Raw genomic sequence first — 26454 nt, 5'->3', positions numbered from 1 at the left:
CATCAGATATGCAATATTGAACAATAATCCTCCAATGGCTCAAGCGCAAGTGGCTATTGTTCATTGGTCATGGTATTGAAGGTTTAAAAAGAACGTTATCCCATTGGTCATGAGTAGTCTTTTATATCTTACAATCAGTCACCCCCTCCCCCATTGTCATATCCTATCTTTACTCTCCATCCTTAGACGATAAATTTTTTAACTTTATTCTTAAGCATTCTCTATTTACCTAAGTTGTTTTATCATTTTCTTGTTACACTCGCTTAAATTGCATTCACGATCACAATATATCCATAGTTGAAAGAACTGTGAACTAGGTTGTCGAGTAGATTTGTTCATAATCGTCACCTTAACATATCTTGTCTTTCATTTATATAATACTCATTTGAAATGTTCACTACCTACTTGAAACTAAGACCACACAAGTGCTCTTGATCATCAACAAATAATTATCTCAAATCAATGATAAACATCAAATATATCAAAATATACTTTAATCTTACTATTTTAAAGATGTCATTTGGAGTATTGAATATAAAGGTTAATGGTCAGAAATTAGATCAAACATATGAAGACAATGGGAGTACTATTGTGGAAGAAGTGCCTTCTTTTGGGAGTATTTAAATTGAGTGGTCCCTTCAAGCTGTGGGTAACTCTATTTACCTCCCTATTGTATTACCTTTACAGGGCAAAATTATCCACGAAATCATAATTTGTCAAAGTTTAAATTGATTATTGACCAATCTATTTATTAGAAAAGTACATAACTTGGACCAGATTCATAAATATTTACACAAAGATTCTCCAGTTCATTTCATTTTTCCTTAATCGTTTCAAGATATTTACTTGAAAATTGCAGAAAGGAGAATCTTCATTTTGTTTGAGCTGATTGAATTTCAAACCAATATTGCATTGAGAATCCTCAAAGAAATTAAAAGTGATTTTGATAGCACATGTTTATTTCCATTTGTGACTTAACAGTTGCTTGCAAGAGAGGTAGCAATCAGCATTATTCCAACGTATCATAACAACGTTGCGTTAGAGCGTTATGTCAAGTTATCTCCAACACTTAATAGCTATGGGACAATTTATAATATATTCATCAATCTATTATGTGCATGTGCATCTAACATTAGATAGACCTCATACAATAGCTGTCTTAACGCTAAAATATCTTTTGTTTCATTAATTCTAGAACAAATCACGAACACTTGACCCTTTTGTTCACCATAAAATTTACATATTTAGAGGAGTGTATCAGAGTTTGCCACCATTTATATGCTGAAACAGTTTAGATACCAAACATTTGTACCCTTACTTAAAATTTTATAATAATTAGAGAAATCCTCGAGGGCTAGCTAGTGCACAATTTTAAGCACGGTGGATAATGGACCATCTTGTATCCTTCTCAACTCAAATACTAGGCTTTGTGTACGACGTATGCCTGACCTGGTTTTCATTTCATTGTAATGGGAAGAGAAAATAGAAGAGTTCCAATTGTCAAACCACCTCATGGATCAGAGGAAAGTATCTTATCTGAAATGAACTTGACCACAAAATATGATTTACCTTGGTTTTGCTACAGTATTAAGTAAATGAACATAAACAGAAAACAACAAAGTAAAAAAGAGAGGAGAAGCAGGAAGTTTGACAGGGCAATGGTACATTCACATAAGAATTCAAGCCAAAATTGAGTTGAAATAATAATAATTATTTTTCAATTATTGGTAGCCGAGCCAACTTCTACACAGAGAGTGTATGTATTCCACTGGTGCCTGCCAACTCCGACCGGATGACTGACGTAATTAGCTTAAGCAGGACAATACTGTGGTACAAAATTTTTCTGTCTGACCAGTTCATGCATGTCATGGACTATCTTAAATACAGCATCTGGTCTTGCTAGCCTTAGAGCATTTTGGGACATCATTCTGAGCTCATCTTGTCTGGGACCAAACCACTGCGCAACTATATTAGCTATCTTTTTAGGCGACTTTGAGTATTTCCCGCATCCATTCTCGATAACATATGGCACATTTCCAGCCTCCTGTTGTTAGATAAAACATATAACCATAAGTTAGAGGTTGAACGACTCCATATGGCATAACAGGAAATATCCATATTGACAACAGAAACTAGATAAAAGAGGAAATATTGGGGGAACTTAGTCGTACTATGTTTCATTGTGTTTAACTTATATTCTGCTTCTAGGATGATCAAGTTATAAATGGCATCAGAAGCATTCAAAGGCAGTATGTGGAAAGGTTAGGAAAATGGGACACTTATTGCAGGTCGCAGCCATTAAGTTAGGAAGTTTGAACTGTCCCCATGTACGACATGGGGGAGAAAAAAGGAAAGAGAAGGATGGGGTTTCTCTCACTTTTGGCATAGTGGGTTCCCAATGGGAAGCTTGCATGACAGGCTATTAGCTCACTGGTAGAGCGCACCCCTGATAATTGTGTCATTGTGCCTGAGCAGTGAGGGATATGGATAGTTCAATGTGTTTATCAGTGCCTGACCCTGAGATATGGATCATCCAACGCACATTAACATGACATACTATTATTCGAACTGGGAAATTTTAGTATGATCATTTAAAACCCCACCCCCACCCCCCACCCCCTCCTCAACCCCACCAACAGGGCAAAAGGAAGAGGGCATAAAGAGAAAGCACCCTCTTTCATGTTACTCTTGAGTTTTGGCTAACAAGTCCATCCCATCTACAATGAGGAAAGAATGATGTGGAACAATTAGCGTGCAACGTTGGAACTTAAACGGTGCAATTGGAACCCACAAATCCAGATAACCATGACGACAATCACTCTTAAGAATTTGAGAAGTCAAAAGTGAAGATAACATACGTCAAGATAGATCACTATACTGAGTAAGACCAAAAGCAACTGTAACTACACTTATATTCCGCAGTTTCTTAGAAGGAGCAAGAGCTTAGGTGAAATTGGACTTGAGATCCTCTTACAGCTCTTCCTCATCAAAGATGGTCTATCATATCGAGAAGACAGATCATGGTTATTCATGCAGTAAGCTCTTAAGTGATTAGCAGATGTATTAGTAGTAGTGGTACTTTTGTCACATCCCATATTTGAAAGTCTATGCAGTTTTTTGTAAACTCAATTCATTGTATATCCTCTGAAATTTAAGTGGAATGCAACGAATCCATTTCTCGCCCACTTCCACCCAACTTTTACAGTCCTGTCTCTGTCTCCTCGAGCATTAAAATCATGATCCTTATCCATACTAGATTACTTCAATATTGAAAACTTCCGGAGCCATGTTTTCTTCCTAATTCAGATTCCAGTTTCTAAAACTAGCAGCCCATATACCAGACACCATTGGGGAAAACCCTTCAACTACAACCTTCCAATATATGTCAGCATTTAATAGGCAGATGATACTTTTGACCTTACTTCAAGGTAATTAGAGTAATGTATTGCCATTTTAAGCTTTCAGTAAAGAGCCCCTGGTATTCTTTAGTTAGGCTACATCTAAAGATGTGTCAGTACGATATTAGTTCCTTAGATGGAGAGAAACTGAACTCACAAAGGGCCAACCTTGGTGGCTTAATTTAGATAGAAATTTAAACACAGCCAGCTCATTTCAAACAAAATATGGTAAAGAATAAATCTGGAAAACTCAGTCCATGCCAAGAAACCGGACTAGTCTAGGCCTAAACTATGTTGCTAGACTCTTCAAAAATGTCATTGGGTGCGTGTCAGATCCTTCAAAAGTAGTGCATTTTTGGAGATCTGACACAGGTGCGGCAACATTTTTGGAGGATCCGAGCAACTTAGGGCCTAAATACAGGGCTTGGACAGGTTCCAAAGTCTCTGGCTGCAGAGCTAGACTAGACATGTACGGTCTACCCAATAAAAGGAACAACATTTCAAAAGATTTAATTGAGAAAATACGAGTTGAAGATACCAAGATGAAATCAACAACCTTTCTGAAAGTTGAAGATGTCATAGAAGAGTTTGGAAGTTGGTTCAGAAAAAAAGATTGCTACTTTTGTTGTATTTTATGAGATCATAAAATAATCGCGACATTTCCTTTGGAGTGTTCAAAGTTGATAATATTTGGTGTTTGAATTTGATTCAATTGGTAAACACTTCATTTGTTAAAGTTAATACTATTTCGAGATTTTTTTTCTTAAATATTATGAATATTCCTCTATGGAGGTATTATTTTCCATACTTGTAAAAATAAGTTACAATTACAAAAGTTTGCAGATAAAAGGGGAAAAGGCATAACAACAACCCAAAACTCGTCCTGGATTACGAGTTACATAACTTATACTTGCCGAGGTGCCGAGGTCCTATCTCCCCAACCCCAACCCCTAAACCCAGCCTGTTTCATAGTTAATTGAATACACCCTTAAAACACCATAACTGAATTTGTTTTGAGCAATATATGCACACACTGCGACCAGTGGCGGATGCAGAATTTTCACCAAGGGGATATGAAAATAAAAACGTACTGTTTGGGATTTGAACTTGGGACCTCAAGACTGAACTTAGAACCCCTCAACCACTAAGCCATCCTCTAATATTATGTTTAGAAGGTTCAAAATCTATATATACACATAAAATATTTGAAGTACCTTATATGCAATGTAATTTTTTGCGCCGAACTCCTGCAGCCCCTCTAGATCCGCCTGAGTGCCACATTCTTATTCTTTTCTTCTTTTTCTATTCTATTCTATTCTATTTTCTTTCTTTTTTCCATTACTTGTCACAGGAGACTTCATTTTCTTTCAAAACAAAACGTCATCTTCAAGTTACTGCTTCATTCATTCTAGTAATCTTCATATGATTTTGACTCACTTTAAGTTCACTCAAAAGAAGTCTCAACGCTCGGTCGAATCAGTTAATCAAAAGGTCCAATGGTTCACCCAACTCCTCTCTCCTCCGTTCACCAACAGCAGAACAGTCAAGAAGGCCCTGTAGCTCCACTTTCTTCGGAAGGAGAAGAAAGGCTGGTTGGAGAAGGGGTTTGAAATGGTGGGTTTTTGTTGATGGTGTAAGGTGGAGTGAAGAGGAGGATGGTGGTGGTTGTCGGCTTTTCGATGTTCTGGCGATGGTTTCGCTATTGTGTTATGGTGAGTTTTTTTTTTCCTAATTTTGAAGAAGAAATAGATGGGGACAAGGGAAATTTGTGATGGTGGCGGCAGATGAGAGAAACAAACAACAACAACATACCCAGTGTATTCCCATCAAGTGAGGTCCGAGGGAGATAAAATGTACGCAGTCCATACCACTACCTCAGATGAAGTTGAGATGATGTCTCCGATAGACCCCCAGCTCAAGAAAAGATGAGAGAAACAAAAAGGAAAGAAAAAGAAAAAAAAAAAAGATGAAAAGGAAAAGAATTTCTTTTAGGAAAACTACTATTCAATAAAAGAAATGCTTAAAACATACGCCGCAGATGAGAGAAACGAAAAAGAAAAGAAAGAAAAGAAAAAGGAAAAGAATTTCTTTTATGAAAACTACTATTCGATAAAAGAAATGCTTAAAACATAAATTGAACTACTATTCGATAAAAGAAATGCTTAAACATAAATTTCTTAGATTTTTTGTGTTGCTCACTCTCTTGGGAAAGTGAAATACACTCTTTTTGCCACTGTAATATTTACGGGTTTAGCAATTCCATTTTGAGATAGTCCTGAACATCTCCCCTCTCTTTTCTCCTCCCACGCAAAATATAAAAGGCTAACCAGTAACTAGTAACTGGGGACAACTATGAGGGTGTTTTTAAGCCTTCTTTAAAAAAAGAAACACGGACAAAATAGAAAACAAGCCCATCAGACCCACTAGGATCCAGTCTAGCTGGCTAGTTGTTTTGAGCTCGGGCTGGTCCCAACATTTCAAAAAAATTAACTAGCCATGACTGGCCTAGTTCAAATGAGGACCTGCCCATGAGGAACAAGCCCCCATGGGCCCGACTTAATGGGTTGGCACTGGGTTACTTAGGCCCAATGGGCAGGTTCAGTAAAACAATAACTGATGGGCTCAAAAATGTCAATGCTCTGAAACATCATGAAATACCATTCCTTACATCCACAGAATCTGTCTAACTCCATGACGGATTTCAAATATGGGTGAAACTATCAAACCTAGGATAGCTTCTTAAGGCGTTTTCTTCATGGCAAAGATCAACAACAAATACCCCGTGTAATCCCACAAGTGGGGTCTGGAGAGGGTAGAATGTACGCAAACCTTACTCCTACCTTTGCGAGGTAGAGAAGTTATTTCCAATAGACCTTCGGCTAAAAATTCATGGCGAAAATCGAACAAGACAAAATTCCAACTTCACCGAATATACCTTCAAGAAACTTACACAAGATTTTGTTGAAACAAAGAAAAAAAATTCAAAATATGTCATTGTTTCAATTTGCTGAACTTCTACTCCCCGGAATAAATTTTGGATGGCAGCACTATTGAATTAGTAATCTGAAGCAAATTCCACACAAGAAGCAGATTTTTTTTAACCTTTTTATCCTTTTTTTTTAAAATAGCAATCATTTCAAGCGAGGTAGAGGTAGACCGAAGAAATATTGAAGGGAGGTGATTAGACATGACATGGAGCAGCTTGAGCTTACCGAGGACATGGCCCTGGATAGGAAGTTGTGGAGGAGGCGAATTAGGATAGAAGGTTAGTATGAGTTTATGATGTATGTTTTGGTGTGGTATTTGGAGTATCTTGCCTTTGGTATTATTGGATATGTTAATTTCTATTGTATCTTGTTTTATTACTATTAGATTACTCTATTTTGAGCCGGGGGTCTATCGGAAACAACCTCTCTATCTCACATTTGAGGTAGCGGTATGGACTGCGTACGCTTACCCTCCCCAGACCCCACTTGGTGGGAATATACTGAATATGTTGTTGTGGTGGAAGTCATTTCAAATGGAAAATTTGAGAGAGGAACCAAAATCAGCTGTTTTCTCCCTTGGATGACACAAGTGATAGGATGGGAACTTCATAATAAAAGGCATTTCTGATTACTGCAATATATCGGGTATGTTGTTGTTGCCACAACCACAACAACCACAACAAACCCATTGTATTTCCACAAAGTGGGGTCTGGGGAGGGTAAAATGTACGCAGTCCATACCGCTACCTCCGGAGAAGTAGAGGCTGTTTCCGATAGACCCCCAGCTCAAGAGTATGTCGTTGTTGTTGCAAGACAAATAAAAGGAACTCCAATAAAAAAAACCAATAACATTGTGAATACTCGATGTACCTGTCCAGCAATGTAACCATTAAGAATTATAGGCAGTCCACGAATCATGGCTTCCGCAATAGTCCCTGGACCAGCCTACAGACAACCAGAATAATCAGAGTAGTATTCTTTTTCTCATTTTTTTTTTTTTACTTTGAGGTGGAGTGGAATCTCATCCTCCTTTTTCAGTTTGATTTAGTGAAAACAGCTAGAACGAAATGTGACAAACCTTAGTAATAATGCAATCACAAGCACCCATGCATTCCTCCATTTTAGTGACAAACCCCTTTACCTGAAACATGACATAGATACCCTAAGGAGACGCATAAATGCTTGAACATGAAAAGATTTAGTCAAAGTTATACTACATACATTGGTAATTTCGTATTACATGTCAGTCACTTAAATACATCTGCAACTCGCACATAGAAAAATGTTACTCTAAAGTAGATTAAAAGGAAAACCACGGTGCCTAAGAAGTAAGAAAAATTGACAATAAACCCAAAGGGGTTGTTTGGTAGCATGTTAGGAGGTAAGTTATGCATGTATTAAATTCTGCATAAGTGATATCATGTTTGGTAGTATTCTTTTACTATGTATAAAATTAATACAATGTTGGGTTTGGAATTTAGAAACCAACATAACTAATACATGTATAAGTTATGAGGAAATCTATGTATTATTTTATGCATGATAAAATATGGAATGACTAATACATGAATAACTAGGCCCTACATAACTTATCCCTGCATAAAATAATACATATAATCCCTCGTAACTATATCATGTATTACAAATATTTGCATAACACTGACTAGCTACCAAACAACCAACAACAACAACAACAAACCCAGTGTATTCCCACCAAGTGGGGTCTGGGGAGGGTAGAATGTACGCAGTTCATACCGCTACCTCCGAAAAAGTAGAGAGGTTGTTTCCAATAGACCCCCGGCTCAAGATGAAGAATAGGTAACAAGGTCATAGTAAAACATGAAACAGGATGAGTGGCATAACCGAAAAAAGAAATAGGAAATAGTAAAAATGGAAATAAGAGAGACGAAAAATGGGAGCAATACGAAAATAAGAGATAGGAAGTAAGGAATAAGAAAAAGAGACCCACCTAGTAGTAGCATACAGTAGCGGCTCCTACCAATGGACACAGTCCTACGGTTACTAACCTGGCTACACAAGAGCTCCCTAACTACTAGTTACAATCCATGCACGCACTAGTCTTTTACCTTTATCCTCGACCTCCACACCTTCCTATCTAGGGTCATGTCCTCAGTAAGCTGTAACAACTCCAAGTCATGTCTAATCACCTCTCTCCAATATTTCTTCGCCCTACCTCTACTCTTCCTGAAACTATCCAAAGCTAGTCTCTCACACCTACGAATTGGGGCATCCGTGCCCCTCCTCATCACATGCCCAAACCATCTCATTCTTCCTTCCCGCATCTTATCTTCCACCGAAGCCACTCCCACCTTCTCCCGGATAATCTCATTCCTAACTCTATCCCCTTTAGTAAGTCCACACATCCAACACAACATTCTCATTTCCGCTACTTTCGATTTTTGAGTGTGGGAGTTCTTGACTGGCCAACACTCTGCACTATACAGCATGACCGGACGGACTGCCACTCTGTAGAACTTGCCTTTAAGCTTTAAGGGCACCTTCTTATCACACAACACTCCCGAAGCGAGCCTTCACTTCATCCATCCTGCTTCAATACGTTTAGACATCCTCATCAATCTTACCATTCCCCTGAATCATAGATCCAAGATACTTAAAACTATCCCTCTTACAAACAACCTGGGAATCCAACCTCACCAATACTTCGTCCTTCTGCTTCAAGTCACTAAACTTGCATTCCATATACTCCGTCTCGGATCTACTCAACTTGAACCCCTCCAAACCTCCAGTTATTCATTCCCCCCCCCCCCCCCCCGGCGTATCATCAATCAGCACTACATCATCTGCAAATAACATATACTAAGGAACCTCATCCTGAATACTCCGCGTCAACACGTCCATCACCAGCGCAAACAGAAACGGACTGAGAGTCAATCCCTGATGCAACCCTATCTCGACCGGAAAATGTTCTGAGTCTCCTCCCGCCGTCCTCAACCGAGTCTTCCCTCCATCGTACATGTCCTTAATGACTCTGATGTACATCACCAGGAACCTCTCTAGGGACTTTGTCATACGCCTACGCCTTCTCCAGGTCGATGAACACCATGTGTAAATCCCTCTTCCTTTCCCTATACTGCTCCACCATCTCCTCACCAGGTGTATTGCCTCTGTCGTCGAGCAACCAGGCATAAATCCAAACTGATTCTCCCAAATGGACACGACCCTCCTCAATCTCCGCTCAACCACCCTCTCCTAAATCTTCATAGTGTGACTCAACAGCTTAATACCCCCTATAGTTGTTGCAACTCTAAATATCACCCTTGTTTTTATATAACGGAATCAACCTACTTCATCTCCAAGCCTCAGGCATTTTCGCAGTCTTGAAAATGCCATTAAATAAATCATTCAACCACTTTAAACCTGCTCCACCAGAAAACTTTCAAAAAATCCACCGGAATTTCGTCAGGCCCCGTTGCCCTACCCCTCCGCATCCTACGGATAGCCTCTCTGACCTCCTCAACCTTAAAGCGTCTCCCATAACTGAAATTTCGATTTTCCTCTGAGTGCTCCAGCTCCCCTAACTCAATGCTTCTGTCCCCCTCCTCATTCAACAGTCCATGAAAATACTTCTGCCATCTCCTCTTAATGTGAACATCCTCCACCAAAACTGTGTCATCCTCCCCCTTAATATACTTCACTTGATCTAGGTCATGACCCTTCCGTTCCCTAGCTTTAGCCAGCCTATACAATCTCTATTCCCCGCCTTTCTCCTCTAACCCCGCATACAGGCTCTCAAACGTTGTTGTCTTAGCAGCCGTAACTGCTAACTTAGCCTCTTTCCTAGCCACTTTGTACACCTCTCTATTCACCCGTTTCTCCTCTTCATCTCTATTGTCAATCAACTTAGCTACCAAACAACCCCTAAGTTAAAGTGTAAACAGACAATTACCGGCCTTCGTGTCTTTTAAGTATCCACAACCAGCTTGTCTGTGATCACAGACTTATTATTTGAGTAAAACTTGACAAGGATGGCATACACATGATTAAAAATATAATCACTAAAGTACAGGATACATGGTAATCTTAGTACACCAGTTAAATGAGAAAGGTAAAGACGAAAGTCATGCAAAGATGGAGGTCTGATATCAACAATAGAATGGCGCAAGTAGGGGATATCAAGCTTACCATACCAATCAAAATGAAACGGACAAAATAAAAAGTTCCACAATTGAGTATTTCCTAAGAGATGCTAAACAATTTCAGAGAGCTTTCAGATAATACAACAAAGAGATTAGTGTGAAGCATCAGGCTGGCAAAGTTTCAGTAACTAATACCTGAACAGGAACTTTCCAGTGCACTGAATTCAGTCTGTTGAAAAGCTTCTTATTGCGCCCACATATTACTAGGACCTGACCGATTGGTTCCCCTATAGTTTCATCATACAATGCATCTCCAAGTGCTCGAGCAGTAGCCTCTATTGGTCCCATTCCTTCCCCACCACCCATCAGTAGTACGGCTGGGAGATGATGCTCCATACCAAGTTCCTTCCTCAGTTCAACCTAGAATTGGATTAGAAAACAGTCTAAAACACTGATCATGTGGGAGATGGTGCGAAGAATATGAGAAAATATAAGAGCCCAACAGTAAGGTAAACATTCAGTCACAAGTGAATGAGGTAAGATGCTGGCAAACGGATTCATTTAAAATGGCGCAATTTGAGAGAATTCTATTTACATCCCAGTCCTAGATCTTTTCGCAAATGAAACGTTCTTATTTTATTTGGTCGCTCGACCACAATGTATCAGCTGATCCCGTTGTACATTTATCCAACATGGAGGGTTAAGGTTTTGACACAGTTACATCGTATAAGAAACAAAGGAGAGCTCTTTGCAATCAGAAGTTCTAACCACAGAAGGCCAGAAAGATTCACTACTGATAAGGCCACAGATAAACAACAATATATCAAGCATAATCCCACAAGTGGGATCTAGGAGGATAGTGTGTACGCAAACCTTGCCCCTACTCTGTGGGGCAGAGAGGTTGTTTCCAATAGACTCTCAGCTCAAGTAAAAACATAACAACACAATTCTAAAAAGGAAAACAACAAGAAAGAAGAAACCAAGACAAAATGCTAAAGAAAGCATGACAAAGCACACTAATAAGGAACAGTCACTACAACAAAATACTACGATAATCTCAATGTGAGAAACATCAAATAATCAAAGAAATAAAACAAGAAAATCTCAAAGTAAGACTACAACTACTAGTCTGAAGGAACAAGTGAGACAACTCTCAACTACCTAACTAAGCATCTACCCTAATTTGTTTCCTCCATAACCTCCTATTTGAGGTCATGTCTTCGGAAAGCTACAGCCGTGGCATGTCCTGTCTAATCATCTCTGCCCATGGATGAGAAGGAAAATATTCTAGCACTCTCTAACTTCTAAAACAAAATACACTTATGATGAAGAAAAACAACAGAATATGCTTAATATTGATCTTTCCTGAAGTACAATTGATCCTGGAAAAAACTGTTTAATATTGCTCTTTCTTGACGTTTAAATAATCAAAATGACTTGTATTTTCTATTTTTATTCTGGTGTAAGAAAGCATATTAAAATGACTGTGAATCAGTTTTAGATCTTATAGGGTGCCATGCAATAATAGGACAGGGATACTCTGACGTTCTGAATTTGGCTACTGATGTCCATACTTTTTTTTTAACCGTGGTGTCGGGGCCAGCTTCTACGCCCCACGACTAAATCTACAGGATACCTGTCACCACCCACCAGCAAAAGATATCAGGTAACTCTGTCCACCAAGGCTAGGACAGATGGGAAGAATCACCTAGTGTTTTTTGTGTCTCTGCTGGGATTTGAACGTTGAGATCTCAAGTTCTCAACCCACTTCATTGACAAGGTAACTCTGTCCATACTTTTGCAGCATTTTCTTAGTGTTCTTTTTTAAATATAGTTATTACCTTCTCAAAAAAAAAAAATGCCTCATGCAATAGAATGCTGCAATAGGTTCTCTCACTCCATCCAGTTTAGTATGGTTTGTGGAGAAAAATGCCATAAGAACTATTTAACGCCGATCAAACAATAGCATGGTGGAAACGTGAGGTTGGAGGTCCAAATCACCAAGGAAGCAAAGTGATAAATGGCCACGGTTTGGGCAGGGCATAGTGAAGGAGGGGATGGTGTTCACCATATCAAAAGGAACAAATCTTTGCACTCTAAATGATCATACTCGTAATCTGGACAACTGTTCTCAGTTATATTCTGGATATATCTACACACTCTATAGCGGCAATATTGCATATTGGCATCTTAAAATTCACCTATGAGATGGCAATGTTCCACTCATGCTCTTACACTCGCTAATTAACAAAACGCTGCAAAATGCCTTTGTTCTGCAACATCGAAACATGAAAGAATAAATCGAATTGGGAAGAGGATGAAATTAATTAGCCAATTACTAATGCAAATAAATACCTACCCATAGTGTTCAATAAAACCATGCATAAGATACAGAAGAAAGATTGCAGGGCTCCCTATTTCCAAGCACCTTGGGCAAAGGGAAGTAGAGGAATTACGCCTACCTTGGGAGGAACTGGCTTCACAAATGACGGTCGTACAGGAAGCCCATAAACTTTTATTTGAGATGGATTGAGACCAGCTTTCAGTGCTCGTTTTGCTACCTCTTCTGATGGAGAGTAGCACCTAGTAACAAGTTTGTGAAACCTAAATATGAAATTGCAAAATAATATTAGTACAAGGATCAAAATAACAGAATGGTTGAATAACTATAAAATATACCATGTAGGATGGCAAGTGCTTAAATCTGTAACGACAGTGGTAAATATTATCTTCTTCAAGAGACCTTTGGACCTCAAAATGCGAAGAGGCACATGCTGCATTAGAGGATGAACGCTGATAATAATATCAGGTTGATATTTCATTAAGCCTTTAGCAACCTCACTGCACAACGTAGGAGAGAAGGCTTGTTATGCAACTGAAGCTACTACAAGGGAAAATAAAAAGTAGTCTCAGCTGTAAGCTGGGTGCAGATATGTATATAGATGTTCAACCAGTCCATGTTTATACTGAAGAAGACATGGAAGGGAAACATCTTTGGGGTAAAAAATTTAATGCAACAGAACATCATAAGTTCATAATATTAAGAGATGAACCAAAAGAAATGATTAACTGAGAAATAGGAGAAACATAAGTAGAAAACTGATAGTATCGTACTGTGCAAATTATTGACCAAAAAAATTTACACCATACAAATTGAGTCACCAAGATGCTTACTTTATTATTGCTTAAGCTTATGTTAGTAAGGAATGATAGTAATGTTGTGAAGGAGAATGTGATTGTAGGCTATGAGATAAATGGTGTGATTTAGATTGGCTATGTTGTCATGAAACCTGAATAGACTAGTGATTCTTGATTTTTTTTATAAGATACAGTTCGAATTAGTATTATCAAATAGTGTTGCCATCCACGTTTAGTAGACACTAAGCTTGAGTTTTAGACAACCACAATGATGAATGAATGGCAGTATAAGGGTGATAGCACTAGTTTTGGAAAATAGATCTAGTAGGCTTGATTTTTTTGTGTGGAAGAGCTTAAGTTTGATAATTTAGGAATAGTGTGATTCTGCAAAAAAAATAATACATATGTAGAATAGAAGTGAAACAGTGAATTGTAGGAAAGTCCTTAGATAAAGAAGGGCCTTAAGTTATATGAAAATAAAGGTGCACCCAAGGTAGTATGTTATTATATAAAATTCTAAGTTATTTAGTGCTATGTGATCCTAGTTAGTATCCTTGAGTTTCTAAGTGTGGAGAAGCCTAGTTATGTAGTATGTGGTGCTCTTGAGAGCTGAATTGAGAGAATTATAAATGGACAATGTTGAGCCTCTTCGTTCAGTTTTAATTTCCATTGGAGTGGGTGGATAAGAATTTAGAGGTGTGATGTAAGTAGATTAAGAAGGGAAGACCAGGTATAGAGGAAGTGGTTATGTATACCAATGAGAGCATAAATTATAAAATGATGTTTGCAAAGTTTAGAGAATGTTAAGAGAAGTATCTTAGGATGAAGTCCTAGTAAGGATTGCGAACCTAAAGATATAGTATTCAGGGGAGTAAGGTGATGATAGCTTAGATTTGAGAATAGGTTAGCATACTTTAAATATCGACTTTGACCTAAGGGGGAGATAATAGGGTAAAGAAAAAAAATGGGTCTTGAGATGCAGATAGTAAGGGTTTTCAGAAAAGAGAGATGACGAGTTTCACTACGATTCAATCTTATTATAGTGTATTTCATGACTTCAGCCAAGATGACACTCTACCCATGAGTTATGCATTCATGTCGTGTCTATGTCTAAGATCCAAATTTTTATGTGCAAAGTCATGTCCATGTTCTAACCCTTGAATAGGAAATAATAACTTCACACCACAATCCTTATATTACTCTTAAGGTTCTAGAAGTCCGGGTTCTATGCTACGTTGTTCCTAAGCCAAAAACACATGCTTTACGATATATTTAGTTCTAAGAAACCAAACTTTATGATATGTTCTTAGCTTGTGCTATGTTATCCCCATGCCCAGAATGACTCTTTATTCACACCTTACGTGTTTTGGTACATGAAGTCTTCGTTCCTATAAGACATAAGCAATATCCCTTCTATTCCTGGTGTTCTTATTCTAGACCTTTAGTGGTATTCCTTATGGCATGGCAGTGGTATGATATCAACACGAGTAATGGTTGGATAGAAGTGAGTAGATGTTTCTTGTTATGATGATTGCGGTGTACTGGTTCCATCTAAGATCATAAGTATAGATGAAGTGCGAGAGGACAATTAGATATTTGTAATAGTAAGATGAGGTCATATGGTTTGCCTCCCGGTAGGAGTTCATGAAATTGTGGGTCAAGAGGTTCTAGGGCAGACGGGGAAGATTTTTATTTTTATATAGTGTTAACGTTACGGATACCATGAAGTGGTTATGGTAATAGACTTGGGGTTGATACCTATATGGGTAAATGCATGATGAAATTTGTGAGTTCTTAATTAGAGCACGAGGATGGTAGTTTTTGCAATGAGAAAAAGTAATATTATTAGAGAAATTGTAGATGCAAGAGAGACCTTGCTGAGTTTTAGAACAACCCTAAGAACAAGTCAACAATCAAGATGAAGGTTCCTAAGTGAAATAGATTATAGGATCCTAAAATTGAGACTAGCATGATTGTTTTAAGTGTGGCATCTTGTACCTCCGAGTTAGGCTTGAATATGTTAAGAATGTGTAATTAGAACCAGACTTTAGTATATGCATGTTCCCATGCGAGTTGGTTTAAATAATTAAGTGTGGTATTCAGAGGAAAATGGGGTAGCTTCGAAAGGTGTTGCTAAGATCTAAGGCTACCAGTATTAGAGGTGAAAATGCTCCTATTCCTATGTCTATTGCACTGTTGTTTCATGTCATATAACTTCATATCGAAGGGGACTTATGTACAAGTCTTCATTATGGCATTCATGCTCTATGGACCCAAATCAAATACTCTCTCCGCTTAAAAAAGAATGACCTAGTTTGACTTGGCACGGGGTTTAAGAAAATAAAGAAGACTTGAATCTTGTGGTGTTAAATTAAAGATATGTCAAATGTACCAAAATGCCTTTCAATCTTGTGATCTTAAATATGCCATGTGGAAAGTTGAAATCAAAAAGTTGCTAAAAGGGAAAGGAGTCATTCTTTTTTAAACGAACTAAAAAGGAAAGTAGGTCATTCTTTTTGAAATGGAGGGAGTAACTAAAATACCCCCATGGCTCATGCATATGATTTCTATGAATTCAAGCCTTAAGTTGTTATGTTCATGCCCCCTGAAACCCATGTCCTATGTCATGTCTGCGTTAAGTCTCATTCCCTAATTTTTGCGCACATTTTTTTGCATAAGTCTATAACCTTCATTCGAGGACGAATGATCCCAAGGGGGAGATATTGTAACATCTCACACTCAGCTACACACATTAAAAACTCCATCAGTTACAACTCTCTGTCTTCATCAGTTACACACATTAAAAACTTCACCAATTACAATCTATCTGTCTTCCTCAGTTACACACATTAAAAAAATGTCACTTTCTCCAGCAATTTTACAAACCATTTCAGCATCCAGCAATCCCAGTTCTCTTGTCAAACTCAGCTCTCAAGAATCTAAGGGAATTGGTTCAAGAAAACAAGTCTAATCCCTTCTCCAGATCTCAAGATCTTCAAACGCTTTGAGGTATGTAGAACTGTTTCTATTGTTTCTCACAGTTCAAATTACTCTTAACATGTCTAGGTTCTTTAATTAAGTTGTCGGAGAAATCAGGAGTTTCTTTATCTTCATCCATCATGTTAGTTTTTTAAATAAGTTTTCTAAAAATCTGGCAAATCACCTCAAATTGAGAAAAATAAGAAAGTTACAAGAGCACTACAACTTTCCAGCAAGAAAAAAGCTAAAGAACTTAAGTCTCAACAAAGAGAACTAAATACATAATCTATTGATCGAAGCAAACGTCTCCTAGCACTTTTGATCTTCTAAGCATATCTACTCTTTCTTTGACTTCATTTTGTACGTGTTGGGAGATCTTATGACTTACTAAATCATGTATTCTATAAAATTCTTGAACTTCGATATTTATTGATTGGATGATCTGAATTTTTACCATGATTACTGGAGTCTCTTCACCATTGGTTATGCTAAAAAAAAGTACCTTTGAAGTTACTCCATAATTCCCATCATACTATGAAACCTTTAACTATGCTAAAATGACTTGAATCTTTCAAAATCTCCAAAATTTTCACTATGTTATGAAACCTTTTTTTTTTGTAGAACTGACATGATAATATGGTCCACAAGACTTCTAACATTATGAAATTTCTTCAAGAATATCCTCATGCTATCATATATAATCTCCATAATCTTTAGTTATGCTAAAAGTGTCATGAACACACCCAAAATCTCATTCTTCATAAAGTTATAAGATCTAGATCTTATAAACATGACAACATGTATTATGATACTACTTTCCATGAGTCTCCAATAACATTAATGAACGATGTAACTTATCAAGTATGAGCCTAAAATGGCTAATTCAGAAATCATGAGCCTAAAGTGACTAACTCACGAAAATAAGCCAAAAGTGGCTAACTCGAGACATGTGCCTAAAGCAGCTAATTTATGAATACTAGTCAAGAACGACTAAAAACAAAACTTTATGATCCTAATAAATCTAACCTCTGAGCATGAATTCATAAAGATAACATCATGAGCATAACGGAGTTAGTTAGCTGACCGTGAAGGCATAGGTTCAAACGACAAATGTCCGAAGCTATATTTGCCGACATAGGATATAGATTACTCCGCAAGTCGGATGACTCTTTTTTCATGCGTTCCGAAAAAGGGTTAACCATGGATACTTACTAGCAAATTATGTCATGTCACGTCCTATGCCCGCCAAGGTATAGGACGGCTTAGCTGATCGGGCCGAGATCAGACTCCATGCGCTCACATGGAGGTTTATGACGGTTCATTACTTTCTCTCACAAATAATCAAAGGAATTAAACCTACCTTACTTGGTCAATTATAAATTTAGCTTATATTCTTGTTCCTTTCTGGTTGTCTTCTTTTACGTTTGAATTTTATTGTTAGTCCTAATCTCTTGATGTATTATCCTCCTAAAATGGTTTTGCATACCAATACATTCCACGTATTGACCGCCTTTGGCGCTACATCGTCTCATGATGTAGGTTCTGGCTCTCATGTCTGCGGTCAAGCGCCTCATTAGGATCTCTATCTTCTGCTATTGGTGAGCCTCTTTCCTATCAGGAGGTTGGACGGGATATAATGACTTCATTATATTTTCTTTCCTTTTAGTATTGTTACTTATTAGAGGCTTCACAGACTGATTTAGTTGTCAAACAGATCTTGTAATTCTTAGTGTTATTTGTCATGACTATTGTATCTTCAGACGTTAAGTGATATTAATGAACATTGATGAAAGACTTTATCCTTTAAGAACTCTTATTCTATTCAGTTTCCTCTCTATTCATTATGTTAACTGCATGCTCATGTGATATGCCAAAACGTTCGCTCGTACTAGTAATAGTATCGGGTGCGTGTCATGTCTCGGGCCTCGGCTCGGGGCGTGACACATAACCCAGGAATGTAGCTCCAATAGCTAAAGTTGCATGGCTTTCTATCCTTAATTCAGGGGCAGACATGATCCACTAGCACCTCTATCCTTATTTCAAATGATTTTTCTTATAATGGTGCCAGTGGTATTCGAACTAACTTGCACGGACCTTGACTATTCCACCAGCTACCTAGTACCTCCAACCAGCATATGTACTAAAAACTCTACCCACAAAAGCTTAGAGAGATGGAAAGGAATCACCTAGTATTTTTTTGTCTTTGCTGGTTTAACCCTAGATTCTGAGCTTCATACCCACTTTATTAAGCACTAAGCCACACCCTTATGTTCCATTAAAATGACCATTTAGCAAATATCATAGAAAAATTGCTTCAAAGTTCCAAGATCCTATACCCTCATATCAAATTAGGAACATATAATATGTATGCACCAAATTGGGGTGTGTTAAGAATTTAAAGAATATGGACTTAACTCTAACTCAACCACAAAAGTTAGCTCATGAGATGAGAATTGCCTAACACTATAAAGGAGATAATTTTCATAAATTGATTTAGAAAAAATATGTTTTCTTGGACTCTCCAAAAATGTTGTCACTCACGTTTGTCACGCACTTGTCAACATTATTGAAGAGTCCGAGAAACATTAAGAAAAACACCATATAAGGAGATAAATCCTCATTCCTTCAAGGAGTTGTTGAGATACTTAAAATCCCATGCACGTCTAGGGCTGGACATCTAGAGTGTGATAATATACCAAGAAAGTTAATAGGTCTGGCTTTGATAATATGAAAAGAAAAAGGACGTTGGGCCTAATTCTACCTACATACCATACTTCATTGCTCAGATATTTTAAATGGCAGATGATTGCTTTTACCAAAATTTCTAAAAGAATACTAAACAAAAGGTTCTTTTTGATGAAAAAAGAACCTTACCATATTGAATTATACAATATCTTGCAAAATTGATACTGCACCACAGTGATCAAGGAAAGACTGTATATACGTTGCGAGATTTACCAAACATTTCATCAATCAAACATTCAATCTTAGCTGTGTCAAGGTTATCATTGATGCTAACAGATTAAGGGATTTACATAATCAAAGAAGTCATGCTTACCGAGCAATAAAAGTAGATGTAGCAGCAAAATTAGTCTGATGAACTACACGGGGAGCAGTAGCATAATATGTCATTCTCCACAGAGAGCCATGTTTCACTAAGAAATTGTAACTCCGTGGCAATTGGTTGAAAGGCCAGGGTGTATGTTCTGTCCACAAATCAGTAATAAACACCTGCAATGCACCTTCTTTAAACGGATATAACATAATCAACACACTCATATCTCTCATGCTTTATCATATAAAACACATATAAATCCACAACTTGTTAGCATAGCCCTCACAAAAAGTTCGACCAAATCCAATGCTTTCAGTTCAGACAATATATACATACAATACAAACTTATAACTGATTGTACTCAATGTAAACCCTATACACTTTTTTTTGAAATTGGTAATGTTGTATTCCACAGCATTAAGGAAATGTTGGAGACCTCCAAAAAGGGATCACAGAGATTACCAAATCTAATTACAAGGAACCTAGCATATCTACTAGTTGTTCTACCTCCTCTATACCTTCCTCTTTATACCAAAAATACAAACATATGATACATTTCCCCTTTACTCTCTGTATGGAGTTAAATTTGCCCTTAAAGCATCTTCCACTCCTTTCCTTCCATATTGACCACCATATGCAGGCTGGAATCATCCCCCACCACTTTTTTTTATTTTTGCTTCCACCTCACCTAATCCAGCAGCTCAAGAAGTCAGCAGTGTGTTCTGGCATTGTCCAGCTATTGCCTGTGAGTCTCAAAAACAGATTCCAAAGTTGAGTTGTGACTCTACAATGTACAAATAAAGGGTTGTTGGTCTCACTTGTCTCATTGCAAAGAAAACACCTGGGAACTAGTTGCCAACCTTTCCTCTGCAGTACCTCTTGAGTCAGACAGGCCCTCTTAGCCACCAACCATACAAAACATTTGACCTTGCTTGGTGCTTGACTTGTCCATATTTGTTTCCATCTAGCCAATCTGAGAGCTTGATGAGTTCCAAGTTCCTTTTTGTAGAGCCTGTTGACTGTGAAGCTTTCATCCTCTGAATGTTTCCATGAGATTGTGTCCATCCTTGCCTCAAAACCTTTAAATTCATCGAGTGACTGTAACAGTTGTGCCACCCGATCTATTTCCCAATCATTTAGATTCCTCCTAAAACCTATATCCCAACCATTTGACCAACTTTCTGCCAAAGCGATTTCAGTATTGCTGCAAAAAGAAAACAAGTCAGGAAAAGTGTGCATTAAGGTCTCCTGTCCAGCTCAAACATCTTTCCAAAATAAGATTTTAGCCCCATTTCCTATTTTCAGTTTGATGTTTCCTGCAAGTTTAGTCCAGAGGGACCTTATTGATCTCCAAGCTGAAACTCCATAGGGACTAGTAACTTCTTTTGTACACCATTGAGAGTCTTGGCCATATTTATGTTGTATGACTATTCTCCAGAGAGCCTGATCCTCCTCCCCATATCTCCACAGCCATTTCATCAAGAGACATTGTGGATTCTCAAATTCTTAATTCGAAGACCACCTGAGAGTTTTGGTAATTGTATTGTTTTCCAGTTTACCAAGTAGTACCCTTTCCTTTCCTTGTTTCCAAACCACAAAAATTCTCTTCTGAGTTTGTCTAACTTCTTCCTTACCTTTGCGGGTAAAGGAAATAAGGACATAACATAAGTGGGAAGTGAGTCCAGTACTGCGTTTATTAGAGTATGTCTGCCCCCAAGTGACAGATATTACCATTCCATATGGCTAGTTTCTTTTCTGTCCTCTGTATTATATCATCCCATATCCTCAGTTCTTTGTGTTTGCTACCCAAAGGCATTCCCAAGTAGGTTATTTATAACCTACTTTACTTTTTAGTCCGTTTCAAAAAGAATGACCCATTTTCTTTTTTGACAATACTTAAATTTCAACTTCCCATATGGCATGTTTAGGACCACAAGATTAAAAGGAATTTTGGTACATTTGACACAACTTTACTTTAAGGCCACAAGATTCAAAAGTCTTCTTTATTTTCTTAAACTTTGTGCCAAATCAAAGTAGGTCTTTCTTTTTGAAACGGAGGGAGTAATTGATTGTACTCACTACAAACCCAACAACAACAACATCAACTACATATCTCTTGTAGTCCCACAAAGTGGGGTCTGGGGAGGGTAGAGTGTGCCAGACCATACACCTACCTCGGAGGTAGAGAGGTTGTTTCCAATAGACCCTCGGCTCAAGACAAACACAGTACAAGAAACAACAGATAGTAACATAATCGAAGGACAAGAAACTACAAGAGTAACACTACGACTACTAGTATGGATACTTATTCAAAACCCACTGACTCTAACTCGTACAATGTTTATGCTTATTAGCTGACAAGTCCATAGGAGTTCATCAAAACTGACCTGATATTTAGCTCCAGATTCTTCATTGAATGCGACCATAATAGCTTCTGACGAGGCTCTATGACCCTCGCCAGTATCACTCATCAAAATAAGTACCTTTTTGGCATTTCCAATTCAACACCATTGCTAGGTATCCCCTTATTCTCCAGTACACTCACTTCATCCCCAACCCCATTGCTCTCTCCACAAGGAAACCCTCCACCAACTGAAGCAAACCCAAGAGGGATTTTCTCATAATGGAATCTAATAGCTTTGTTAAACAGAAAAAATACCTCTACTAATACTTGATGAAGCACTTCTACTACTAATACTCAAACTCAATAAAGAGGCAGCCTTTGGTTTATTCTTGCAATTCAAAGAATTTCTACTTCCCCTAGAATCAAAATACAAGTAACGATGGAAAACGATACAATCTATCCAAAAATTGTATTCATCAAAACAATACGATTCAATACAATATAATACGATACGATACATAATGAAACAAATTGTAACAATCATCCAAACAGAGCGTAAATCGTAGATCTTCTTGCTTATTAGGTGACAAGTCAACACGAGTCCATCGAAACTAATCTGATATTTATCGCCAAATTCTTCATTGAACGCGGCCCCAATAGCTTCAGCAGAGGCTCTATGACCTCACCAGTCACCAGTATCACTCATCAAAATAAGTATCACTCATCAAAATAAGTACCTTTTTCGGCGTTTCTAATTAAACACCATTATTAGGTAACCCCTCAATCTCTACCACATTCCCCTCATCCCCAAGACCTCAACACCATTGCTCTCTCCACAATGAACCTGTCCCCCAACAGAAGCAAACCCAAGAGGGACTTTCTCACAATGAAATCTAATAGCCTTATTAAATTGAAAAATACCCCTACTAATACTTGATGAAGCACTCCTACTGCTAATACTCAAACTCAATAAAGATACAGCCTTTAGACTTATTCTTGCAATTCAAAGAATCTTTCTTTCCTCGGTCAACATCTCTGACTGGTTTCAGCTGTATAGCTGCGCATTTTGCTCCCGTTGAACACTTTCAGGACTGGTAGTTTCTTTTTTGTGCTTAATTCTCTCTCAGTCGGCATGCTTCTTTACTTTTAATATCCAAAGTACCATGCATTTTGTGTTGTCAGCTAAGTGGTTCGCTTCTTCTTGCTAGTTATTTTACTAGTGTCATCTGAAATACCAATTCCCATATTGGTGACAGAGGTTAAGTAGACCTCCAGGAATGTCAATGGACTGGCAAGGGGCCCAGCAAGTCCTAGTTCGTACACTGTGAAAAGGATATTGCGGTTAGAAATTCCAGTAGACACTTATCTAAATGTAGGGCTGTTAATGCTGTTGCTTAATCACAGTTTGCTTTGGGATAGATATAGTTTGAACAAACTTCATTTTGGATTTCAGTTTAATTTTTTTTTTTGATAACCGCGGTGTCCGGGCCAGCTTGCGCGCACCTCGACTAAATCCACGGGATACCTGCCACCTCCCACCAGCAACAGGTACCAAGTAACTCTGTCCACAAAGGATAGAACAAATGGGAAGAAAACACCTAGTGTTTGTTTCTGCTGGGAATTGAACCTGAGACCTCATGGTGCTCATCCCAACTTCATTGAACCACTAGGCCACACCCTTGGGTGCGATTTCAGTTTAATTTAGTTGGGCCACTTCTTGGCACCAGAGGGAATTCATTGAAATGGGTGGAAGTTACTACAGGATGTCGTGTTTTTATCAGAGGAAAAGGGTCAATAAAAGATCCAGACAAGGTAGTTTTCATTTTCTTTTTGTTTCTCACTATTGTTGGATTGTGTGGTTGAGTGTATCTCAACTATAATTGTAGAGATATATAAACTATTAATTGTTAGAGGCAGTGATTGTCAGGTTTACCGACTTCAAACTAACTTTGGGATTTGGCTATTGATTGATTAATTATCAGGTCTTTTACATTCTACCTATTTGAATAAATAAATAAATGTCAGGTTTCCAGTATCCTTTTGATGGACTGCAATTTTTTCCTAAGAAATTCACATAAGTGCAGTTTTTCTATTTGTTATAGCTTCCTTACGTTAATCCTCCCAAGTATCTTTGTATAAGAAGGGTGTGACTTTCCCTAGCAACCAAGGTCTTAAATATGAAGTGACCTATCCAAAGCTGATATTCAATGTGGAGATGTATTTGATTGAATGAATTGAAGTATCCATTACTAAAGCAAGATTCTATAAGATCAAAGGACAGAGAGTAGAAATGGTGAAAGAAGTTGAGTGCTAGTTCTTGGGAGGATGAATAAAAAGAAGTTATTGCATCTGATAATATGTGCTCTTAGTTCAGATAAAGCCAAAAGTTGTGTGAAATACAAGTCAGTCAGTGTAGTGGAACTCGATAACCAAGAAGAAGATCATATTACATCTATCAAATTTCTGTTTAATGCTAGCTCCCTTACGATTTTTTTGTTTATTTTTACTAACAATTTTAGCTGGAATTTAGGCCAGACTTTTGGCACTTGAAAGTTTAGTTTATACAGAACTAAGACTTTCTTATCATTAAAAAAAAAAAAAGGGCGCAGTTAGAAACTATTCAATTTGTCGACTCATCTCTAGGTCGTTCACTCTATCTTGCGGACTCATCTGTGTGAGCTGTATCATTGGAGTTCTAACATATGTTCATGATTGACTATTTCAAGGAGGAGAAACTAAGGGAAAGACCAGGATACGAACATCTGAATGAACCACTCCACATTTTAATTGAAGCTGATTCAAAATACAAGTAACGACAGGAAACGATACAATCTATCCAAATGTTGTTTTCATTAAAACAATACAGTACGATACAATACAATAAGATACATTATGAAACGATATGCAACAATCATCCAAACAGAGTGGAAATCGTAAAACATCTAATGCTTATTAGGTGACAAGTCAAATAGGAGTCCATCGAAACTAACCTGATATTTATCGCCAAATTCTTCATTGAATGAAGTCCTAATAGCTTCAGCAGAGTCTCTATGACCCCCACCAGTATCACTAATCAAAATAAGCACCCTTTTCAGCGTTTCCAATTCAACACCATTGTTAGGTACCCCCTCATTCTCTAACACATTCCCCTCATCCCTAACCCCATTATTCTCTCCACAATGAACCCCTCCAACAACTAATGCAAACCCAAGAGGGATTTTCTCACAGTGAAATCTAATAGCCTTATTAAATTGAAAAATACCTCTACTGATACTTGATGAGGTACTCCTACTACTAATATCAAACTCAATAAGGATACAGCCTTTGACTTATTCGTACAATTCAAGGAATCTTTCTTTCCTCTAGAATCAAAATACAAGTAACACAGGAAATGATACAATCTATCCAAATGTTGTATTCATTAAAACAATACAGTACGATACAATACAGTACGATACAATACAATAAGATACATTATGAAACAATATGCAACAATCATCCAAACAGAGTGTAAATCGTAAAACATCTAATGCTTATTAGGTGACAAGTCAAATAGGAGTCCATCGAAACTAACCTGATATTTATCGCCAAATTCTTCATTGAACGCAGCCCTAATAGCTTCAGCAGAGGCTCTATGACCCCCACCAGTATCACTCATCAAAATAAGCACCTTTTTCGGCATTTCCAATTCAACGCCATTGTTAGGTACCCCCTCACTCTCTACCACATTCCCCTCATCCCCAACCCCATTACTCTCTCCACAATGAATACCTCCACCAACTGATGCAAACCCAAGAGGGATTTTCTCACAATGAAATCTAATAGCCTCATTAAACTGAAAAATACCTCTACTAATTCTTGATGAAGCACTCTTACTACTACTACTCAAACTCAATAAACATACAGGCTTTGACTTATTCTTGATATTCCAAGAATCTTTCTTTCCCCTAGAATCAAAATACAAGTAATTAGACAACAAACTTGAATGTGCATCTAAAGTGAAGTTACTATTTGAGTAATTGAATAACAAAGGGCTTTTTTTAGATACTAAACTAAAGGGGTTAGTGGGTTCTTGAGTAACAGAAGAATGCTGCATCATTCTTTCTCTTCTGTTACTGTAAAAAGAAGGCCAAAATCAGTAGAAAATCCAAAAGGGTGTGTCCATATACCATAAAGACTGGATTTTTTTTGGTTTTGGGGCATCAAGAATTCTACATAACAAGAGAAAGTTGGTTGACAAAGACAGAAAAAGGGTCACTAATAAAAAGAGTGTGTGTGTGTGTGTGTGTGTGTTTGGAAGAGGTTGGACAGCCACAAGGAGAGGATTTAGAGGGAAGATGTAATATTATGAGGAATTTTTATTTCATTTTTTTGGGTTTTTTTTGAAATGCTCATATGACAAAAGCTATTGTTAACAGAAACTAGAAAAGGACTG

General features: G+C 37.7%; 1 protein-coding gene across 4 annotated transcripts; it reads right to left on the bottom strand.

The window, feature by feature from the left end:
- Nucleotides 1-1646: 1646 nt before the first annotated feature.
- On the bottom strand, nt 1647-26454 carry LOC107848737 (probable monogalactosyldiacylglycerol synthase, chloroplastic). Of its 4 annotated transcripts, XM_016693502.2 has the most exons (8): nt 25594-26454; nt 19679-19851; nt 13183-13344; nt 12966-13107; nt 10699-10923; nt 7464-7526; nt 7256-7330; nt 1647-2044 (listed from the first exon to the last, which is right to left on the bottom strand). In XM_016693502.2, the coding sequence occupies exons 1-8, from the start codon at nt 26116-26118 to the stop codon at nt 1811-1813; spliced, it is 1599 nt and encodes a 532-aa protein (XP_016548988.1). In that variant the 5' UTR covers nt 26119-26454; the 3' UTR covers nt 1647-1810. The 4 variants fall into 4 exon arrangements, with proteins under 4 accessions (XP_016548988.1, XP_016548989.1, XP_047252972.1 ...); XM_016693503.2 differs by lacking the exon at nt 7256-7330 and having other exon boundaries at nt 25594-26442; XM_047397016.1 differs by lacking the exon at nt 13183-13344 and having other exon boundaries at nt 25594-26437.

The sequence above is a fragment of the Capsicum annuum genome, chromosome 9 (assembly GCF_002878395.1).
Source record: "Capsicum annuum cultivar UCD-10X-F1 chromosome 9, UCD10Xv1.1, whole genome shotgun sequence".
Classification (NCBI taxonomy): domain Eukaryota; kingdom Viridiplantae; phylum Streptophyta; class Magnoliopsida; order Solanales; family Solanaceae; genus Capsicum; species Capsicum annuum.
Note: the sequence above shows the minus strand (reverse complement) of the source record. Positions and strands in the feature narration are given on the sequence as shown.